This window comes from Polypterus senegalus, chromosome 2 (assembly GCF_016835505.1).
Source record: "Polypterus senegalus isolate Bchr_013 chromosome 2, ASM1683550v1, whole genome shotgun sequence".
Lineage (NCBI taxonomy): Eukaryota > Metazoa > Chordata > Cladistia > Polypteriformes > Polypteridae > Polypterus > Polypterus senegalus.
In genome coordinates this window covers 73012396-73035917 of record NC_053155.1, presented here as the reverse complement: position 1 = coordinate 73035917, position 23522 = coordinate 73012396, and the positions used below count along the sequence as shown (strand labels likewise).

At 36.2% G+C, this 23522-nt stretch overlaps 1 protein-coding gene across 11 annotated transcripts in view; it reads left to right on the top strand.

The window, feature by feature from the left end:
- Positions 1–23522, top strand: part of LOC120523032 (mitogen-activated protein kinase kinase kinase kinase 4) — a 222068-nt gene that overhangs the window by 144671 nt on the left and 53875 nt on the right. For 6 of the 11 annotated variants that reach the window (XM_039743964.1, XM_039743965.1, XM_039743967.1 and 3 more), the window contains 3 exons: positions 2420–2662; positions 3149–3255; positions 17966–18105. In XM_039743964.1, the coding sequence (XP_039599898.1) occupies positions 2420–2662; positions 3149–3255; positions 17966–18105 (490 nt within the window). The remainder of the gene's footprint in view (positions 1–2419; positions 2663–3148; positions 3256–17965; positions 18106–23522) is intronic. The other 5 variants (XM_039743970.1, XM_039743971.1, XM_039743969.1 and 2 more) reach the window with 2 other exon arrangements.

Sequence of the window (23522 nt, the reverse complement as noted above, 5' to 3'; positions counted from 1 at the left end):
AATAAATGTGAAAAATTGCACCTGATATTTGAAATATTACAGTGTATTCTTTAATTTAAATGTGTAAAACCTGTAGCCACTGTGGCACTTCATGTCTGGAGTTCGCCACTCCTACCCTACATGGTTATGTTTGAAATTTTTCATTTATAACGTTCCAGGTGTGTCTGTTAGAGATCTAGGACCACCAGTGAAGAGTCAAATATTAAAAATATCATATTCATGGTCAGCAATGTGAACTGTAATGTAGTTAAACAATGAAAACCCATAATGAATACATTTAGTACTTTGCAGAATAAACAAGATAATTTTAAAGGAATGGTTGATTACTGATTAAAGACTTGAAACGAGTTCGGTTAAAAAAAAGGAGTGAATTATTGGAGGAGTTGTTACTGTGACACTCAGTGAAATCAAGTGAGAAACAGCTAGTGCTGGAATGGTTGAAAAAGTAAATGGCTGAGGTTTGTTTGTGTATGATTATAAGGAGCTTGTGGAATCTCCTTTCTTACTACTACAGAAGAGGTAAATCACTTCCCCTGGCCAACGTTTATGCAATGGGACGAAAAACATAATGGAAAGCCAACATTGACTGTGGCTGTCAATCTACAATATTTTGCCTGACACAAGCAACACAGTGGAGCTTACCATAACAAACAGAATTTCAATTAGAAGTTTTTTCCCACCATGTTTATGGACTAATCTATGCCCCTCTGGTTCACCCATCATCTTCACACTAGTCTTCACTCTTTCTGTAGACATTTTCATTTAATATTAAGGCAAAAATAATAATGAAAAAGCAAAAGCTGAGCACTTTTAAAAAAACAATAGCAATGGTCGAATTAACAGGTGTAACATGACTAGAGTACAGTCTACATTCTTTCTGTGGACTAGCAGACCATTTCAACAGCTTCCCAGATGTATCCTTTGAAAATATTTCAGATGTTAATTTAGAAAACTGATTTTTCATTTGGAGAATGAAGTTTGGGTACACATTTTCAGGAACTGTAAAAGCACATTTTTAGATTACAAAGAAAGCTGTTTTGTTTAGCACAAATTGTTTGGGCATTTCAGACTGCTATTATACTAAAAACAGATTTTTAATGCTTTGAGCATTCTTTTAACTGTTATTTGAATTACTATAAAACTGGCAGTTATTGCCTTTACATAATGTCTGCTATGAGTTACTGCTCAAAATAGTTATCTCTTGTTGTACATTAATTGTGATTCCAAGTTTGTAGCCATCCATTTTCTGATCTTACTTTTGTCCTGTACAGGGTCAAAACGCTATTTTTTAATTTTTTTTTTTTCAAATTTACCTTTGGTTCTTTGTTTGAAATGTTCACTTTCACCTCATCTCAAAGCAAGATGCCAGGGCCCAAGAGAACTCACTTAGATGTAATGTTTGCTCTTGAGTGAAATGAAATAGTAACTTCAGGAAATTAACTTGCATTTATTGTTTATCCACTACTATACTATGCACCAGGAAATCAAATCAAGAATCTGGTTAATTTAAATTTAACAAAGACCTTTTTTTTTAAAGAGGCACATTACTGTGAGCTCCCCATTTCACTTATTCACCCTGTCCTAGCATTTACAAAAAGTTAGCTGCACAAAAATTTGTGAGCAGTGTACCTCCTTTGCACCTGCAGTGTTAGTAAATATTTAGTAAATGAATGTTGCTTTAATTTTCTAAATCTATATGGAAGTGAAGCAAATTGCTTTCAGAAACCAGCTTCAGATGGCAGTGTGACTTGAAGGATCTAACTAGGTTAGACCATTTCAGCACTAATAGTTGTAGTTCCACGTACAATATTTAAAGGTTTACATTTGACATATTGATGGAAAATCGAGGTTATATTTTAAAAGAAACAACATTTCAGTTTCACACAGACTAATGTGTGATGTATTTCAACAGGGCATCCTTTGGTTTCTAGTCCATTGATAGTTTAATTTGTATTTTATGTTACTACATTTTAAAACAAAACAATATACAGTGCCTAATTTATTGCAGTATGTCTATTGTTGTTTATAGTTAAACTTTGAATGTGTAGTACACGTTTGAGTTATTTTAAACACATCTACATTGAACTATTGGGCAAAATTTGTTTGGCATTACATATTCTCCTTAAAACATTTATGTATGTTGGGGAGATTTGTGGCGGCCTTAAGATGATGAATTGAGTCAATGAAGTTGGGGATTTAAGTGAGTGTTAATAGGTGTTGCTACTTTTTATTTTGCTGTGTACATATAATCCTTGGAATCTGCAGTGCTTGTTGGCTTACATTTGGATATATCATACTGTAAATGTCTGTCTCCATTCATCTCCATTTTCTGTGTTTCCACACCCTTCCTTTGTATGTGCAGCATGATGCAATTTATAGAAGTGCAAGCTGAACGTTCTGTTTATTCTCTTCTTGGAAGGTACAGTGGTCCCATCTGGCATCTCTCAAGAATAATGCTTCCCCTGTGTCTCGATCCCATTCCTTCAGTGACCCTTCTCCTATTTTTGCACATCTCCATCTTCGTTCTCAGGACCCATATCCACCTTCTCGCAATGACATTCAGCAAAGCTCTGAGCCTAGGTCAGACATGCCTGACCCCAGCCAAAAGGATAAATTCTCTGGGGTCTGGGCTAAGGCAGACAGTGAGGAGGTTCCCCCAAGGGTAAGAGGAGTACAAGTGGTGTTGTGAACTATTTGGGAAGAGCAGGGTGGGACAAGTTGTGGGAAAGAAGCAAAATCTGCCATTAATAAAGTGACCAAAACATTTATCCATTTTCATGTGAACTGTAAAACATTTCTTTGGAACTGTAGGTATTAAGATAAAACTGTACTTCATTTGCTTTGAACAATGGATTCTAGATGTTTATATCATAAAAGCTTATCTGAATGTGTTTAATATTGTAGCCTGTAAAACATCTCTTATAGTTTCTCCATTTTGCTGTTCAGTTTATTTCAATTTCACTTGCTAAGCTGCAACTGAAGGTTTGATTCATAAAACACCTGGCTTTCTCTCAGAAATTATTGTAATTGCTGTATTTTCAATGTGCTAAATATTGAAAAGTGGTGTTGAGTTAGAGTGAATTGGTATACTAATCTTGAAGCAGGAAGGTTTGCATTGGTTTTTAAGAACTGGGCTTTCTGTTTAAAGGTTCCCGTAAGAACAACATCCAGATCTCCTGTGTTATCACGTCGTGACTCACCATCACCGTTGAACAGTCAACTTGTCAATCAGGCCGGCCAAAGGAATTCCACAAGGTTGTGAGTTTTGTTTTTTCCCCTTTGAACTGTGGTTTATTAATAATTAAATTGGTAGTAAATAATTCAAATGTTTCTTTTGCATCATTATGCAATCATAGTAGCTGGATTTATTATTTTTTATTATTAGCCTAAGTGGTTCTTTTTTATTGTCTTAAGACCTATTTCCTAACTGTCTTTCAGGGTAGTTGAGATTACTAAATGTTTGTACTAAGCTTTTCACACCAATAATATAAACCCATTTAAGTTATTTTCCTGGAAGCTTCATAGATTATTCAGAAAGATGTAATTTTTGGGAAGTTATTTTTATTTTTGTGTTTTATTATTGTTTAGAATTGATTTTGATAAAGGTTAAACATTTATTTGTTGATGACAGTTGTTTTATTATTGCATCCATTGGTTTCACTTTGATTCGCCTTTCTTCCTATTATCATGGTGAGTGGCATTGATTTTATCAGAATTACATCCCCTTCCTTTTGTGGAATTTTCAGGTGCTCACTAGACTGCGAAGAGGTGAGCCCTTCGAAATGTCTAAAGTCTGCCCCTGCTCTCCTCCCAGTCAACTGTGATTTATTTGCCGGTATCATTACTATATCTTTATTGTAAGAGCCGTGTTAATCTTAAGAAACAGCAGTGCTAATCACCGGTCCCCCTGCATTGTTGGGCTTGTTACTATATGTCTGAGAGTGACCCCAGCAACCTTGAGTGGAAACATCATTTTGGCCACCTGTATTCATGATATCATCCTCTTAGTTACTGCCCAGAGCCCATAATCTTAAAGAGAGTTTTTGATTAAACATTTATCTGTTGACCGGCCAGTAAATGAAATCAATCATCTGTAGATTTCACTGCCACTTTACCACCACAGCCAAGTATAGTTCTCATAAGAAACTGTTGCTGTTTTTCCAGTTTGTTGGTCAATCTTTTAATTACCTCTACTTTCACAGATGAACATTACCCTCTTTAAGCAGTTGCTCTCCTATAACCTGAAAAAAGCTGCTGAAATAAATTCTTGAGCATGCTGTTGATCACAGTGAGGTCAAAAGAATAATAGCATCCACAAACAGTAGATGTTTCCCTTGGATTCCCAAACTGGATGTTACACAGGGATTACTTTGTGCATAAAAGTCACAAATAGAAAAGCACACAAGATGCACCCATGACAGGGTGCTGTGCCCACTTAAAATGGGTTATGTGAGCACAACTCTCATTCTGTAACAATGGTTGAATTCATACATCTGCATCCCCATAACCCCATACTCATGTTCCACATTCCACATGATATCAAATATTCATATAGTGAATAGCTTTTTTCATGTTCAGGTAAACAGAACTGGCAAACTCATTATATTTTAGATATCTGTGCAATAGCAAAAAGGCAGACAACCTTTCTATAACCAAAATCTGAGGTTGTAACTTTTTATTGGAACCTTCCACTCAACCCCCCTCCTCCCCTTGCCATCAACACTTGATATTGCAGTTGTGGATCAATGTCTATTTCGTAGACTTCACAAAACAAAACTATATGCTTCAACACAATACTAACTTCATGGGGTAATTGTTTTTATGTAATCAGGACTTCGTGGTAACCACCCCCCACACACACACCCTTATTGCTTGACACCATTGGGACTTCACATGGACTTCCGCCAGCCCCCAGTTATTGCTTCAACCTTATTTGGATTGCACTGCGAACCTTAAATTAAACCCTTGTTAAATTGGCATAATCTGGACATTATGGATATCGGGAGAGAAGGGGTGCAATGATACGGTGAACCAGAGAAACTGGAGCAAGTTTGGGAGATTTTGGAGTTATCCATTATTTGCTTCAGAACCATTTTGGTACCAGTACTGAAATCTGAGAGCTGGTATTGACACCACAAATTCAAAATTTTGGTACTGATCATATACTAGGTTTTAGTTTTTAGTTGTAAGAGGAGAAAAAATGATGCCATTTTTAATTGCCTTTTAATTCCAAATACTACATAATGCCTAAAAGGAAACTGAGGCTTTACATTCATTCTCTGAGTGCATAAAGAATGTCTGAAGATGTCTGTTCAAGTATCTTTTTAAAGTTCAGGACACCATTGTAAAGTTTCACTATTGCAGAGCAAACCTTGCATATACCCGTTGTGCCAATGGAACTGAGGAAAACTGTAGTGCTAACAACAGTTGTAGCAAATAAATAAAAATAAATAAATCAAGGCAGGATTTAGAAAACGTGGATATTTGTGTCCTAACTAGTGATGAAGTAAGCTGATCCATTTGTTAATACCAAAGTAATATTTATTCATGGCTTCAAAGCAGTTAGAAGGATGGACTTCATTGTTAAACATGAATATGCAAACACTAAATTTGTGGTTTGGTTTTACAAGCCAAACTAATGTAAATAACTTTAACTGGGTGGCACGGTGGAGCAGTAGTAGCGCTACTGCCTTGCAGTAAGAAGACCTGGGTTCGCTTCCCGGGTCCTCCCTATGTGGAGTTTGCATGTTCTCCCCGTGGCTGCGTGGGTTTCCTCCGGGTGCTCCAGTTTCCTCCCACAGTCCAAAGACATACAGGTTAGGTGCATTGGCGATCCTAAATTGGACGATCATCTGTCCAATAAACATAGCTGATGGATAAAAAAAAAGTAAATGATTATAACTGAGCATATTACTCTCTCTCTCGCAAAAACATTGTAAGGGTAGTCTGCCTGTCATGCAAAAACTTGCGCACTCTGCTATCCTTTGAAGCTTGATGTTAGTCTCAATCAACAGCTAATGCCATGACACACTCAACACAATCCATGAGTTGGATCTCTGGCTCATTGTCACCCTTAAATTTAATAGAGTCCCTCTCACAGTCACAGAAGATGCCGGTTTGCGCATCCCCTGACAGGAAATGTACAGCTGTACACTTAATGGTTGCACGGTACTGCTGTAGGTATGCAGTGTTCACGTGGAATTGCTGACATGAACTGATCCCCAGGGACAGGAAAGTCACTGAGCAAAACAAACTGACATACTCCGTCACAGTGAGGCATATTCCATATGCCAAAGATGCACGTATCAAACTGAAAGACTCAAAATGCTGTCGTGGACAAACACTGACTCTTTCCTCTACAACCTTACAATCAGCTCACAAAACAATGTCATACACACCATTTTGCCAATAACAACAACATCTGTGACCTTTTCTCAGTGTTGTGTTTGTTTCATTGATAAAAGATGACAAGCAACCACACATACCAAGGTGAAAGATCAGCCTGAAATTCCACAGAAACTACAAGAATAAATGATTTAGAACACTCATGCAATATCAAGAGCTCCTTATTTTTTGCATCCATATGAGCCTTTATTGATAATCATCCCATAAACCCTGCCCAACACAGTGCATATATCACTCACTGCTTCAACAACATATCATATACATAGCTGTTCAGATGAAACGCTTAAGCAAACACATTCAGGACTTGCAAATACAGACACCTGTTCTCACTTCCTTATAGAAATACAGGATCTCATTCAAGCACAAAGCCCTTACGCCCAACAATACACAGTGGAGTTAGTGAGACCACCCAGAACTGGCCTATTTTTAGCCTGTACTGATATGCCAGAGGTTCCAACAAAACTCAGTCCTTGAGAAAACATAATTTCGCTTTGCAAAACCAATCCCAAAACTATACCATTTCTCATCCAGTCAAATTCAGACAGATAATCCAGCAAATGTTGTTCGACCTTTTTAACCCCTCCCTCATCTCCTTATATTCATCTTTTCTCTAACCTGGTGTCAATCCTGATGTGAAGACTGCTTTTCCCATTATGCCATGTGGTGGATAATGTCAACAGCCTCACAGTTTCAAAAGAAACAGTGGCAAAAACATCAGTCACAGCAGTGTCGGATGTTTTTTCTTTCCTGAAACACTTTGTGATAGAAATTTAATTCCCTCACTAGATTTCAGCTGTTCTCTTACAGCATGTCTTTTTCTCTCATTATCGGTTGTGTTTAGCCAAATTGCATTTAGGCACCTTTCTCCCCTTTATTTTCAACTTCAGCATCTTCAGAGAAATGTACAAATCCAAAGGTGGTTTATGCAGTGTTGCCGAACACTACCTTTTATGATGTTATATTTGACATCTGTGTTCTGCACTTGCTCAAGCATCTACTTCATTTTACTGTGTACATTCCACTTGACGAAAAGTGCAGAACGTTTTATTTTTCAAAAAGCCAACACTGTTGTCTACCTGTAAATTGCCATTAACTTGCCTATATGCATCAACAACGAGTGTGTTAACCACTTTTTGAAGTAATCAAAATATAATTTATTAAAAGAAAAAACATGCACACAAATTGTGGACCTACGTCACAATAGAACAGAATAAGCCCTGATTTCTTCTGTAGCTCATGTAGATGGTGTTTTTAGAATGTGATAGAAACAGACCAAAGAAGAGCAGTGCTTTTCAGCAACTAAAAGTACTTACTGACTTTTTTTGGATGGTAAAAATGTATTTAAACCTACTGTAAGAAAAATCAGTGCTAATTTTTGGCTTTGTTAACTTTTCAATGAATCCACTCTACTGTAAATCACTTTTAAAGCATTACCATAGGCTACTATTGGTGATGTCCTGTACTGTACAACCTCCTTTACAATGCTGTTATAGCACATAGTACTGTACATCAGGCTTTTAGTTTCAATACATTCTTGCATTGCTTTGTGTTTTCCATGTACTTTTTTATTGTTTTTTTTTGTTTTTTTCAATGAAACATTTCTTTTGTTTTGTGCTTCCACATTACACTGCTTCTGAGTGTTTTTTCCATTCCCTTTTATTTGAGGACCACACATACACATTTTCCAGCAACAAATACCAACTTCTCATATTTGCCATACATTTGAGTCTCTACTGATACTCCCCCATGACATTGTGCCTGTGTGTTCAATATTCATATTCAAGTTTATTATTGTAGGTCTTGTATTTGAATGGTGTATTGGGAGATGTAATGCAATCTACCTGTCTACACTGCATGTCCAGTTCATATTCTAATTAAAGATTAGTACACAGGCTAAGCAATAACAAACTCTGATTAGTCATTAAAAAACAGCACAATAAGAGCTACATTACAGGAGTTTTGAAATAATTGTTTGTTTAATTTGAAATTATTAAGTTTGATTTCACACTGGATATTCAAGTTTCAGAAATGCTTGAAAAAAACTGGAGGGGGGGCATATTTGGAGAATAAAAGAAATACAATTTTGCAACATTTGAATCAATTTGACTCTAACTGAGAAGGATTCTCTGAAAAATCTGATTTTAAAAGCATGATGTTACAAAAAATGCTTAAAATTCACTAATTTAAGAGTACAGATGATAATGTTTGAATTTTTAATTTTAGTGTTAATTTTAGACGGTATTTTTCAGTTAGTAGAGAGAAACAGTCAGCATAAATTTGGAATATGCACATGCTAAGCGAAATCAGGTAGCTGTGCGGTGCTGAACTTCCCCCAGGATTTTAAAGTTTCTCCCCACTTACTGTTACACTGAGGGAACCCATGTCTATCTCACATTAAAGTTCATGCCCTGCACTGTATTGTGATATGTATGCCAGTACTAGTTTACTTAAATAACAGGTAACTACTTGATGAATATACCAGTATTTTAAAGCTGCTGTTACTATTAATGTTTATATGTTATATATAAATGCACAGTATTGTTGAATACTGGAGGTAGTCTTCATAAAAAGCCAGTGAATGGAATTTCAGTTTTTGCAGTTGTATAAAAAAAAAAAAAGATATTGAGTATCATGACTGACAATGCCAGTCCCCTACAGACTCCCTCTTTCCACATGGGAGTCTGCTGAACCAACACTGTCGATAGTTATGACCAAGATGAGCTAACAAATGAGGACAATTCACTAATGATGCCAGAGGATGATGGAAAAAGTGTCTAAGTGCTTTTATTAAAAACCAGTCAAAACAAAAGTAAAACTAACAAAAGTGTCAATTGTGCAGTGTTCTAAAAACAGTATATAAATAAATCCATAAAAATCCAGTGAAAAGTGGGAATTTAAAAAAATCAATAAAGAAATCCGTTAAAAATCAAAGTTTAAAAATGCAGGCTAACTCCTACCGATCTCAGCCCTCCTCCTTCTCATTCTCCCTGGCTCACACATTGCTCACGTAGCCGGCAGAGACTCAGCAGCCATGAGCTCCTTTCTTCCGACCCCTGTCTTGGCTGCCACCAGACAATCCAAGGTCGGCTATCCTCCCTTTTTCCTTCGCGCTCACTTGGTCGCACCCCGGAAGCCTATGGAGGGCACCTGCCTTGCTTGCCACACTCCACCAGAATATTCAGTGAGGCGAACTAGCCCCTAGAGCACCACAGTCAATGCTCCTTCGCTGGGCCCCAGCTTGTACTGCCTCCTCCTTCCAGGTGGCCAGATTGTCCTTCCAAGACTGCCTTTAACGTCTTTTAACCTCTTTCCTTTCCATCTTTTTCCTTTTCTTTGACTCATCTCCTCTCCTTTTGTGCTGGCCCGTATATATACTCTTGTCTCCATGGGCGCAGTGCCTTAATCATACGCCGCAGGAAGCCAATGAAGCAATTGAGAACGATCGCACCCGTACGTGCAGGTGCGACTTGCTCCAACTACCTCATTAACTCCCCGCGGTCATGCAATTGTGCTCACGGAGAGTGACACGGCTTTATAAATTTAAATCTGGCTCTATTTTTTGAAGCCATAGACCCGCTGTACCATAATGACATTTCAGTGATGTTGGCAGCAAATACAAAAATGCTGATTTTGTGACAGCCCTACTAAAGAGTTCATATTTGCTAGGACTAGAAGATTGTCAAGTGGTGAAGAGAGATCTTTGACTGTATTCCAAGTTGAGGTCTACTTTGTCAACAACTGCCTCAGTGACTCCCCATCTATGAGTTACTGTATGAAATGATTTGCTATTTTTCATGGCTTTGCCAGACTTCTTTGTAATGATAATCTAATGAGGAGTCACTCAAAGTACTCAACAAGAAAGAAAACAAGTGGCAGTAGGGCAGAGTCATTTATAATAAACAATGACAGAACAAAAATTTTAAAAAAAGGAGAAATGGGTATTTAATTGACTAATTTAAAAACTATATCAGTGAAAATAAATTGAACAAATGTATTAAAAGTAGCAAAACAAAAAAAAGCAAAGAATACAATATGAAAAGCTCATTGATATGGAAATCAAAGTAAAAAATTGAAAAAAGTGTACACTTTTTACACAGGTGGCGTAAACAAAAGTGGGATCAAAAGAGAAATGAAAAGATGTCAGTAAAGGAATTCAAAGATATGGAACGAAATGATGATAATTAAATAAGAATGTAATAATGTCACAATTGACTTCAGGAATCAGATGACAAGATATAATAAAGAACAGCAGGCAGAGCTCTGTGTTGTGGATATAAACTACTCAGAGTAAATTGTAGGAGATAGAGGAAATTGATGAATCTCTACTCAGAGATACATACCTAAGAAAGTGTGCATTGTCCTACCTCATATACATGAAAGCCCAAGATTGAATCCTCTTTTTTCGTTTACTCCAAGAACTATTTTTTATCCATCACACTATGTACCTTTGCAGTATATAATTGTAAAGTATTTTCAGGTGTTGTTTCCCTTGTAGTTTGGTACTCTTTACTTGTTTTTTTGTTCAATGTATTTTCATTGAAACTAGGGGGCTTCGCTTGCCAACCCCCTGGCCTGCAAGAGAGATGAGTTCATCACAATCTACTGTATATATATATTTTTTTTTATATTTTTTTGAATTTATCAGTTAAGTAACTATTTATTTTTTCTTTATCTTTGTTTTATCATTGTTTATAATAACCGGTTCCGCTTTTACTGCCCCTTGTTTTCAAGCATCTTTCACAAACAGAACTTTGCTTTGGCTTCAGTTGCAGCTGCTGTCTCCTTGGCCAACCAGTACAGTTCAGTCAGATCAAATGATACTTCTGTTAACCTTACAAAGTAGTCTATATTGTTGAATTCAACAGCATCAATTGGTATCCTCTAACAAGCCGTCATGTTTGGCTTTTCATCTTAAGTGGGCATTCTTTAGCTGTTTACGGTACTTGAAATATCACTAAATCTTGCCTGTGTTAATTCAAAGAAACTCAAGTAGAAAAAAAAAGTCCCCCATCATAGTATACAGCAATTGCCCCTACATTTCATTAAAAGGAAATTCTTTCCGTTGCCCAGTTCAGTAAACAGAAATTGAATGGAAAACAGTAAATGCAAAGTGGTAATTTTAATGTAATTTTAATACATTTATGTCTCAACAACTTATGATAAAAGAAAGTGCAAATCAATACTCAGTATCAATGCTTTATGACATTCTTGCTGAATAGTGATAACAATAGTTGAATACTGGCACCCATAATAGTTAGCCCTAGACAACACTAGCATTGTAAAGTTCTTATTCTTGTAGTAATAAGTATAATACTATTCCTATCACGTCTGTGAAGATGACCCTGTGTGGTTGGATATACTGTATGCATGAGTGCACTGATTATTGTCTGAATAAAATATTTTTTTTGTGACTGGAAGTTGATACGTTAAAAGGCTTGGAATTATTATTGTTACTTTATTAAAGGAACAAATGGCTATGGAATCGGAGTTGAAAGCAATTACTGGATTACTAGAGTCTGAGTCTTGGTTAGAGTTGGATAAAATTTACTGACAGCATCTAATGTGTGATTTGTAATACAATGGGTTAAAATTTCCATTTTCTTATGTACTAGGTCTATTGAATTATTATTTTTTCTTAGCCATTTGATAACAATATAGCCTTTTTTATTTTTGTAAGTTTTGTCCTTTTTTTTTTTTTTTAACTAAATTTTTGTAACTTCTTTAATAAATAATATAAAAAAGCCACAATGGCATCGCTGCTGCCTTTATAAACCTACCTTAACAGATATTGATGCCAAATACTTAATTGAATTTACAAGACCTGAAAGGAAATATATTTCTTATATGTACATGGATTGCTTGTAACTTGATTTACTGGTAGTGGTAGTTTGAAAAATATGTTTGATTTAGTGATATGTGGCAGCAGCAACCTGTTCACAAATTAAATTGCCATCAGACACTTTTATATATTAATGTATATATACAGTGAGATTTGAAACCTTCTTTGTCAGCTGTCCCAAGTTGTAGAGTTCAAAAACCTCATAATATTGTTTTAGGACATTTTTTTTAATACCAAATTATAATGGTAAACTGGATGAAGCTTTCTGATTGCCAGTTTATAGTCCCATTCTCAATGGTTCCAAACTCTAGCAAGTCAAGTCAATTTGGGGAGCATGCACTGGTACAGTGCGTTGCCGCACCCACTACACAACGAAACAACTGGGGATCCTGGTTTGCAACCCCCCAGGCAGACACGCGATCCAGTCCCACCCTCCGGAAATGACCCTCTGTCTGCCGCAGCCAGGTGTTACGTGGTCGACCCCTTGGCTTGGTCCAGCCACTCAGGTCCCCAACAATGAGAATTTTACGAGCTGGATCACCCTTGGGGAAACGCGCCACATGGCCGTAGTGCTGTAACTGATGCTCCCTCACAATGCAGGTAATGTTCCTCATCTGGGACTCCTTGAGCAACTGCTCATTCGACACAAAGTCAAACCAACGGTACCCAAGGATTTTCCGGAGAGACACAGTACCAAAGGAGTCCAGTCTTCATCTCAGGTCACTGAATAGCGTCCATGTTTCACAACCATATAGCAAGACAGGAAGCACCAGGACTCTAAAGACTTGAACCTTCGTCTTTTTGCATAGATATCGGGAGCGCCACATACACTTTTCCAGTGACCTTATGACCCCCCCATGCTCTCCCAATACGTCTACTAACTTCATAGGAAGAGTCACCAGAGACATGAATATGACTGCCAAGGTAAGTAAACCTCTCAACAAGGTCAACACTCTCTCTGCAAATGGACACACTACTGATGGCTGTACCCAAGAGGTCATTAAAGGCCTGGATCTTGGTTTTTATCCAGGACACTCACAAGCCCAGACACTCGCACTCCTTGCTCAGGCTCTAAAGAGCACCGATCAGAGCCTCCATTGACTCCGTGAAGATCACAGCATCATCGGCAAAGTCAAGATTCGTGAACCTTTCTTCACCAACAGATGCCCCACAGCCGCTGGACCCCACGACCTTGCCCAACACCCAGTCCATACAAGCTTTGAACAGAGCAGGAGCAAGAACACACCCCTGACGAACCCCAGAATCAACTGGGAAAAATGCAGAGGTCCTGCCTCCACTCTGCACAGCACTCGCAGGACCAATGTACAAGCCGACCTTGATATCCAACAACCTCGAGGGGATCCCGCAAATCCTCAGGATGTCCCACAGGGCAGCTCAATCAACTGAGTCGAATGCTTTGCGAAAATCGACAAGGGCTGCAAAGAAACTCTGCCTATATTCGCGTTTGCGCTCATGAGAACCCTCAGTGCCAGGATGCAGTCAATGGTGGACTTCTTAGGCGTAAAACCAGACTGTTCCGGTCGCTGGTAGGTGAGCAAGTGATCATGGATCCTATTGAGGACGACCCTAGCAAGGAATCTGGCAAATGATGGAAAAAATTAGACTCTGGGTATGCATGGTCAAAATGTGGTTCCTACACAATGTTAATGTGTGCAGGTGCTTTGATATAATTAAGTGCTCAACAGTATTGGTGTACATTGAAATAAAATTACTTCTCTAGATTGAAGGAAGCCATTTGAGTTGGTTTCAGTATGTAGCTAGTATATTCCCCTGTTTGCCTCTTACAAGATGAAGAAATACAGTCTCCGGTTTCTTAGGAGTGTGGGAATTCTCCTTGTGCTCTAGAAAAAAACTTCTTGATCTGATTTCACTGTGACCTTCACTAGCTGAAATATGAGCTGAAGAAGACACATCATGACTTTATTCTATTATGGATTGTTATTAGTTTTAGTTCTGACATGGACATCCATAAATCTATATCTTTCATATGTCTAGTGGAAGAAACAATTCTCTTTCCTATTTGAAACATTATTCAATATTTTGTACCCTTGTTTTTTTGTATTATATAAGTTCGTATTTTTTATTTCATTTTATTTATTTCATAACTGTCATTTTCCCCTTCCTTTAAAGTACTGTATTTTCAGATGAATATCTTGTATGAACACATGATATAGTTTAGAAGCCACAACAGCATCACTAGAGATTGCAAACATTAATTGCAGAATTTAGATATAATGTAGAAATTTAGTTTTATATACTGTATACCTATATCTATGATTTTAGTGTTTTTTCATTTTACATAATTTTTTTTGTTTCTTTAGCTTTTAAAACAGATTTACTGAGTTCACTGGGGGAAGGATACCCATTAAATCAATGATTGTACATTAACACATTTATTGTATAGTTATGCCTTTGTTTGTAGTGCTAAGTGATGTTTATTACAATTATAAAGACCTCTACTCCAAAAATATTCAGAAAAACTAAAATTAAAAAAAAAAATTACTCATCTAATACAAATGCTGAATATTGTTTCTGCTTTCTTACATACTTTGAGCATGAGTGTAGGGGTGTAACTCCCAAGCCAAGTATGGGAGTGCAGTTAGTTTTATGAAACCGCTGAATACATTTTTTTTAGAACAATGAAGAAATGTTTCCAAAATCCCTTTATTGTTGAAATGAATTAGTAGTAAATCTTTGTTGCCGTCACCTTTTGTCTTCTGTTAAGTTTTTTAATATTACACATAAATAGTTTGAAAGTTTTACAACAACAAGATTTATTTATACTGTGTATGACATATTCATACAATGACAAGTGCTTTACAAGATGACAAAAAGAAAGTTATATAAAATGATAAACAAATAAGATTAGGGAGTAATATTAATAAGTAACAAAGAAAACGACAAGGTCAGATGGCTGGGAGGACAAAAAAAAAACTGGGTATTCAACCTAACGTAAATGTTCTTAACTCTTTGTTGTCAGGTGTCACATGACAGAATATGATAATGCTGGACTTGTAGACAGCTGGAACACCCACCATCAATCCAGCAACGCAGGGGGTTGCATGGTACCTTGACCAGGTGGTAATGATAGCACAGTTTGTCACCACAGAAGAAATGAAATGACAGCCGAGATTAGTACAGCTTGTGGATCCCTGAAGAATATGATAATTCTATGCCCATATATTGTAATCTATCAAGAATATAACTAAAATGTAGCTGTGAAAAAGCCATATTAAAGTAATGGGTTTTTAGCAGTTTTCTTTCCACAGTACTAGCCTTGCGACCTTCTATCAGTAAAGTATTTCAGATTTTGGGTGGATAAGCAAAAGGCCACCTCACCACTTCTTTTAAGTGTAGTGCTTGGAATTGTAAGCAGACCTCCATTTAAAGATCTAAGGTTATGACTTGGATGGATATGGATTATGTAAGGCTTTGTGAATCAGTTAGTAGCATTTTAAAGTCAATTGTGAATGACATGGGTAACCAATGTAACAGTGCTAAAACTGGTGAGATATGCTCATATTTTCTTTCCCTAGTTAAGATTATGGCTGCTGCATTCTGCACTAATTGTAGCAGATTGATGTCTGTTTTAGGTAGTCCCGTTAGCATTGCATTACAGTAATCTAGTCTACTAAAAACAAAAATGTGAACTAATTTTTTAGCGTCTTGTAAAGTTTTAAGAGATCTAACTTTTGCTATATTCCTTAAGTGATAAAATGCAGACGTAATCTGGTTAACATGCGATTTAAAGTTTAAGTCAGAGTCAATGAATTACCACTAAATTCTTTACCTCTGTCTTGACTTTTCAGCCTAAGGGATGAAGTTTATTTCACTCAGTTGTACCTACTAGTTATAGCTGATAGCACCTGCTCTCTGAAGAACTTTTTCCAATTGCATAGATGATATTAATGCTGGATGGCAAGGAACTTCCTTCAACTAAATGAAAACAAAACTGAAGTAATTATATTTGGCACCCAAAACTCTGTCACTAGCCTTAGCAGCACACTTGGTCCACTGTCCATAGATTTTCATAATGAGGTTAAAAACCTTGGTTTGTTTATGAACAATTCAAGGTCAGCATGGTTGTAAAGGGCAGCTTTTATCATCTTAGAACTATAGCCAAGTTAAAGCCAATTTTATTTCATAAGGACCTGTAAATAGTTATCCATGCTTTTTGGCATTTCTCGGCTTGACTACTGTAATTCCCTGTGTATTCGGTTGTCCCATTCCACAATTTCTAGACTTGAAATGATTCAGAATGCAGCTGTTAGACTATTAACTGGAACAAAGAAAAGACAGCATATTATTCCTGTTCTAGCTCATTTGCACTGGTTATGTGTGAAACACAAAGTTGGTTTTTAAAATTTTGCAGTTTTTAAAGCATTCAGTGTATTAGCCCATTAATACATTTCAGATATGCTATTTCTGTGTTTAGCCCCCGGTCACTTAGGTCATCCTCACAGCAGCTCCTCTCAGTTCCTCATTCATATCTCAAAACCAAAGACACCAGGGTTTCCCTGTAGCTGCCCTTAGACTTTGGAATAGTCTCCAGGATTTAGTCTTGCCCTACTATTAAGGATTTTAAATCTAAATTGAAGACCCACCTTTTTTTTCCTCTTGCTTTCAGTTCAATTTTAAGTTCTTCTAGTGCTTTTGTTAAGTCCTCTATTATGTTTAATCTCATTTTAGTAATTCTTACCCTCTTTTCTTAATTTGTTCTTTGTGTATTACATTTACTTTAATTTTAATTTTTAATTTATTTTCTTGACTATTATATGTACAATTTCATATTATGTATATATTTTATATTTTGCTATTTATGTTAATATATTTACTGTGCATGTGGAATTTGTTTTTAAATTTTTTTTACCTAGTAAGTGCTTTGGTCAACTCCAGTTGTCTTAAAATGTGCTATATAAATAAATGACTTAATACCCTCACTATGTTCATGTTTGCCACTTAGATTTCTGTGTTTTGCTTGTTTATTTTGAGTAAGTTTCTACTCATCCAATTCGAAATACTCCTGAGACATTGAATCATCACAAGCTATCGATAAATAAAGCTGTGTGTCATCTGCATAGCTGTGGTAGCTCACCTTGTGTTTTGAGATAATGTGACCTAATGGAAATTTGCAGATTGAAGAAAGTAGAAGGCACAGAATATATTCTTGTGGTGCTCCATATACAATATCATGGACCTTTGATGTACAATCACCACAACTAACAAATATTACATTCATGATGTTTTTTTTTTAAATATATTTTGGTAGTTCATTATTTTTTGGAATCTGCTTACTTAAGTGCATAATTACAGAGTATCAGTGCCTATACCTGCAGCATCAGGTACACCGCAGAAGCAAACATTATGGGTCCACGGCACATTCATTCATACAAGGCCAATTTATAATCACCAGTTAACCTAGCTCACACATTTTTGATGTGTTAAACCTGAGTATTTGGATTAAATCTACCTAGATGACAGGGAAACTTGGAAAGTTTTTCTTTTTTATAAGCTTTGGAGGTCAATTTTTGATATACATTAGAAGTGTTACTAAAACTTTTTTTTTTCTACTGTTTTCAAAGAAGATGAATTTATATTCTGTTTTCTCCCAGCTTGATGATCATGTCCTTGTAGGCTATGTTGTTACATTTATTCAGGTTAAACGTGGGTGTTAACTGTTTACTAATTGTCTCCTTTCAGCAATATTGAACCTAGACTTCTATGGGAGCGAGTTGAGAAGCGGGTGCCCAGACCAGGCAGTGGCAGCTCTTCGGGTTCCAGCAACTCTGGGTCGCAGCCAGGTTCACAGAGCGGGTCTGGGGAACGGTTTCGTGTTCGATGTAAGTCTTACAGTTAAGTTTGTCCTCATGGTTATTTATTTATTTTATGCTAATCTTGACCCACGTTAAAAACACTTTCAAGTGGTTAGAAACATGCAAGCCTTTTTGGTTCAGTGTTTTTTTTTTCCTTTTATCTATGCATCTGTTTCATATGCTTAAAAATAACAAAATTCCATTCATGTTGTAATTCTAGATAAACACATGGTTTTATAAGTAGTACAGCCATGTATAAATTGTGATTATTACACTGATTTTGGAATGGTTTGATTTTTTTCATGCTGTATTTAAATGTTAACACATTTAGGTAAGTCACCTTTGAAGTGACCTCTAACTATAGCACCTGGTAAGCCAAAATTGTATTTTTCTAATTTTCTTTTATTCAGTTCTTCTTTCTGACTACACCAGTTTTTGTCCTATGGAGTACAGCAAAACATTGAATATGCTTCTTTTGGTTGTTTACTCAACTTTAGTTTTGATAATTTAAAGGCCAGAATTGGGGTGTGTGATCTGTATTGTCTAAAATAATATCTTAATTGTTGTCTTAACAAAATGTGAGTTGACACTATAGAGTATGCTACTCACTTTACAAAAAAACAAATCAAAAACACACATTGAGAGTCCATGCACTCACTGTGTCATGCAGGGCTAGACATGATTCTTAAATGAGAATACACTTCTGATTAGACAGTAATGTTAACTTCCCTTAGTTATTTGTTCAGATGTGTTATGAGTCGGTGGAGGCTGGGCAGCCTCATGCGTGTTTCTGCTGGTGGTGTTAGGCAGATTTTTTGATTCGCGTGTGTTCATTGCTAAAATCTGCATCTCCTGTAGCTCTTCATTGTCAGTGCTCTTAAAGGCAGCCCCTTTTCACTTGCCTTTGACTGGGTGTCACACATCATTTACATTGACTACATATTTTGCAGTTCATATTTTCACAAACATAGTAGTTTATCGTAATCAGAAGTTGCTTGCTGTCAGATCAAATTAACAACAGTATTTTTTTTTTTCAGTCCAAAATCACTGCCCCCACTTTAAGCACCATCTTCACAAGATATTGGATTGGTTTAGTGAGCTGTCAAATTGTTCCCACCATTCATGATTTTCTCCAGATGTGTACAGTCATGTGCCAAGTTATGTCTCCCTTTGGGACTGACCATTTGGTTATATGGCTGTCACAAATTTTACAGGTCATTGCAATTGTAGCTCTGGTGTGGGTCACCAGTATACATACTGTAACTGTTGGTTCAAAGTAGCACAAATGGATGTTCATGTCTGGGCAACTGCATAGTGGGTCCATAGAAGACAGTGTTTCTCAACCATTGGATTGCATCCCGGTGGGTCGAGAGTTGTCATCATTGGTCCACAAGTGGGTCATGGTGCGCCACAAGTGAATCACCTAAACAATTTGCATGTTTCCCCATTTCAAAATGAGCTTATTTCATCAGGTGGAACCCCCTATCATGATTTTTTTTTAACCAAAGGAAGCAATGTGCAATTACTACTAGTGAACTTAAAAAGGCAAAACTTGGTTATGGGAGCATAAAGGTTGGGAAACACTGGTGGAAGGGAAGACGGTGTAGGCTAAATGTTTTAGCCATGTGTATCAAAACAAACAAAGAGCCCTTTCAGAATCTGAAAACATATGAAGCCATGTGTAATAATAATAACATAAGATGTATTACTGTGGCTGGTATTGGAAATTCCTACAACATTTTTACCCTAATCTTTTAGCATGGCCCTTGGCCCCAAGTACAAATTGCCTTAACTCATTTGGCAGTAAATTAGCACATAACTGTATATCATATGACCTGGTGCACTAAGTGTAGCCTAGTAGGATATACTAATGTTTGTCCACATTTAATGCTATGATCATTTTTATCTTGTGCAGTATTCGACAGAACTTTAAATTCTGATTTGGTGACTTAGAGTAGAGTATGTTGGATTTTTGTTCTTGCTTATATGCTGCACAATTTACCTTAAAGTAAAGCAGTTAAATGTTTACCCATGCTCTGTAGTTAAATTATAATTAGTGTTTTATTCTCCTTGGATTCTTATTTTACGTATATTAAGGGGAATGAAGAAAGTAATGCTAAAAATAACCACTCATCCATTCATTTCATGAAGCTGATTTTGCGAGCTAGTAGGGCTATGGAGCTCAGTGGCGACAGTAGCATTACACATAAGTGTATATACCCAATCATATCATGATATCTTTTTCATTAAAGAAATGTTTTTATTTATATGCAAAGCTAAAAATTCTGGTTCATTAGTGTTTTGCCTAACTTTTAGGCTCCATCCTAAAATAAGTTATTTAACTTTTGTAATGTTTATAGTGATGACCAAGAGCAATTTTTATTCTCATTCATTAGAAAATATAACTAGTGTTACCTAATACAAAAATCAGAGATGAGAATGATGAAGTACCTTCAATTTAAAACCTCAGTCATATTCAGTGCATGTCATTGTTGTACACAGCAGGATTTTCCAGAAATGGTTAATTTACAACATTCTTGCATTTTTGCAAATGATTTTAGATTGTTTTGAACATATGACTATACCTCATAATTGGATTATGGGACACAAACAATTTGAAATTTTTCGTGACTGTTTTGATATATTTATGTTCAATTTTGTTCCCATTTGAAACCATTTGTATAAGGAATTTTGTTATATCCCTTCTCCATCAAGGCATGAGAATACATTTTTTTATTCACCATCACTACAAACATGGGGTGATTAGCAGATATAAAATCATTTTTGAGAGAAATGTTCCTTTAACATTTTTGTTTCTTAAATTAAAATTTGATTCCCCAAGTTCTTTTTTTTTTTTTTTTTAAATAAACTTTTTTGATCTCTTTCATTCTTAAGAAGGTTGTGAAGTCGAGGATGTTAAATTACACAAAGAATTATCAAGCTGGATAGCAAAATATTTTACCATATCATTCATAAATACATGTAACATTATAGTGAATGCTACAATAACTGTTCCTTTGTATGACTTTGGCTCCGAAGAAACTGAAAATAAGGCTGAGCACATACAAGCTGCCAAAATAATAACTTTGCTTAGACAGCTCATGGGGTACATTGAATACATCATATGTTTTAGAGCTAATGAATAATCATTGTAAATATAAGCCATGTTAAGTCTTGGAGAAATGCAGCAGCTGCATATTTTCATACCAATCCATTTTTGCAATTAATTGGATATCTTGTTAATTTAAATACTTTTTATTTCCTAGTTTCTATCAAAAGTTTTTCTTAATGTTAATTGACTTTTTATAACAATTTAACAAGTTTGACTACTTTTGGTTTTGATGTTATGATTGAAATCAGGTGCCCCTACTTTCCACGAGACTTATAGTGTTGAATCTTCAGCCAGTCATTTAGAGGCTTAAAAAAACAATTCTGTACTTAAGGACTATGTTTAATTATATATCTTATGTTAAGTGTTCATTATCTATTTTTGTTTACTATGTATTTATTATTTTTTAATTTGTAATTAGTTTTTCTTTGCTTGTAACTGTTTCTTTGACATCTTGTAAAAGCACTTTTAGTTGCATCTTTTGTATGGAAAATGTGCTGCAGAAATACAGGTACATGTTGTTAAAATGTCTACTATATTAAAGCTCACAACTGCAAGAAACAATATAAAACATACTCGCCCCCACCAAATTTTTTTCCATTGGGTAATCTGATTTTCTTCCACATTCCTAAGGTATATTTCTTACACACAAAATATCTAAACTACCTTTTATGTCATTGAGTAGAAAGAGACTTGTACTAAAGTGTGAGCTTCTTCCTTTTCTTTTGATTACTACGTGTATGTGCATAGAATTAGTAATTTCATGCTATACTAAGCATTTAAGCTTTTATGTGTCACCACCTTTGTATTCTGATGTTCTAGAGCAACATGTTCTACCTGTTGAAAGAATAAGGAACACTAAATCAGTGTTTCTTGAACACTAGGTTGGAGCTTGATGCCGGTGGGTCACCAGTTGCAATTATTTTTAATTGTAGTGTATAACACTGTGTGATGTATTGTATCAGAGATCCGGTGATCATGCTGCACCCTTAAACGATGGTTGCACTTGATTCACCGTCATTCCTTCCAGTTCTGCTTTAATTACTATGCTAGATTCATCAAGGGGACTCACATATCCCCAACCTCCCACAAACCCAAAACGCTTTGACAATTGAAATTGCTTCTCAAAATTGGGTCACGAAAAACACTTACATGGGGGAAAGGGGTCACAACACCAGAAAAATTGAGGAACACTGCATTAAACCACAGTGTAGCTTCATTAGAAAAGGAAAATACTAGTTTTTTTTTCTCAAAGGAAGAAAGGCTATACTTAATAAAATACTAGTAGATATTTATTCTTAATCTAGAATAGGCTATTCTTTAAAACATAATGTGCAAATACAAGATGGGGGAAAAAGTCATGCAATATTACGTAGAGAAATTTTGTATTTGGACTGATTGGAGACATTTAAAAATTTCAATCAATATTAAATAATACTAATTTGGAAATCAGATGAATAGTAACAACCAGGAAATACTTGACACTACACGACGTATATGCTTGCAGGCGCTGCTACTATGCAAGCTGTGTACTGACTATACTTGCGTGTAAAACGTGTGTATATCTGGAGGATTTCACAGGGTGGCAGTGTGAGATGCTGTAGCAAAGGTGCAATTAAAGATGGCAACAATGACACACAAGATGGTATGCGAGACCTTTAAATGTATCAGGTCATTACGATGGGGAATATGCAACACTTGCATTACCTATTTGAAAAATAGATGAAGAAAAGCATCATGAATACTTTCGTATGTCAGCATTTATGTTTGATGGTTTGCTTCCCAGCATCGATCCCTTCATCAAACATCAAAGCACGCACATTGATCCTGTGGGAGCTACAATACAGGTTGCTGTCATACTGTGGTACTGTGCAACAGCCAAATCTTCACTTCTTTTCTTTGACATTTTCCGCTTTTCACAGACATATCTGTCTCGAATTTCCTTCCATTTTGTCTTGAATGTTTACACATCCACTTTGCTGGCAATTTGATGCCAGCTGTTCTGGTTGGCATATTTATCACTATGGAGATGGCTAATAATAAACAACGATGCTGATGTCACATACTAAAGCATGAACACATGCCACCCAAATTTTTGCTGATAGTGCAGTTTGCTCACGATTCTGTCAAAAGAGTGCTGGAAACATGTGGCAGCCTTGATGTGTACGTGTAAGTATTTTGAGCGTCAAGTATAACCAGCTCTTACTGCTCACAGACAGTTTGAACTTAGGACTCTAGGTTTTCATTACTAATTATTGCTTCATTGTGATTGTTGTGTTTCCTGGTCTCATATGAAATCTGTTTAAATGTGAAAAAACGCCTTTTTTCAATAAAT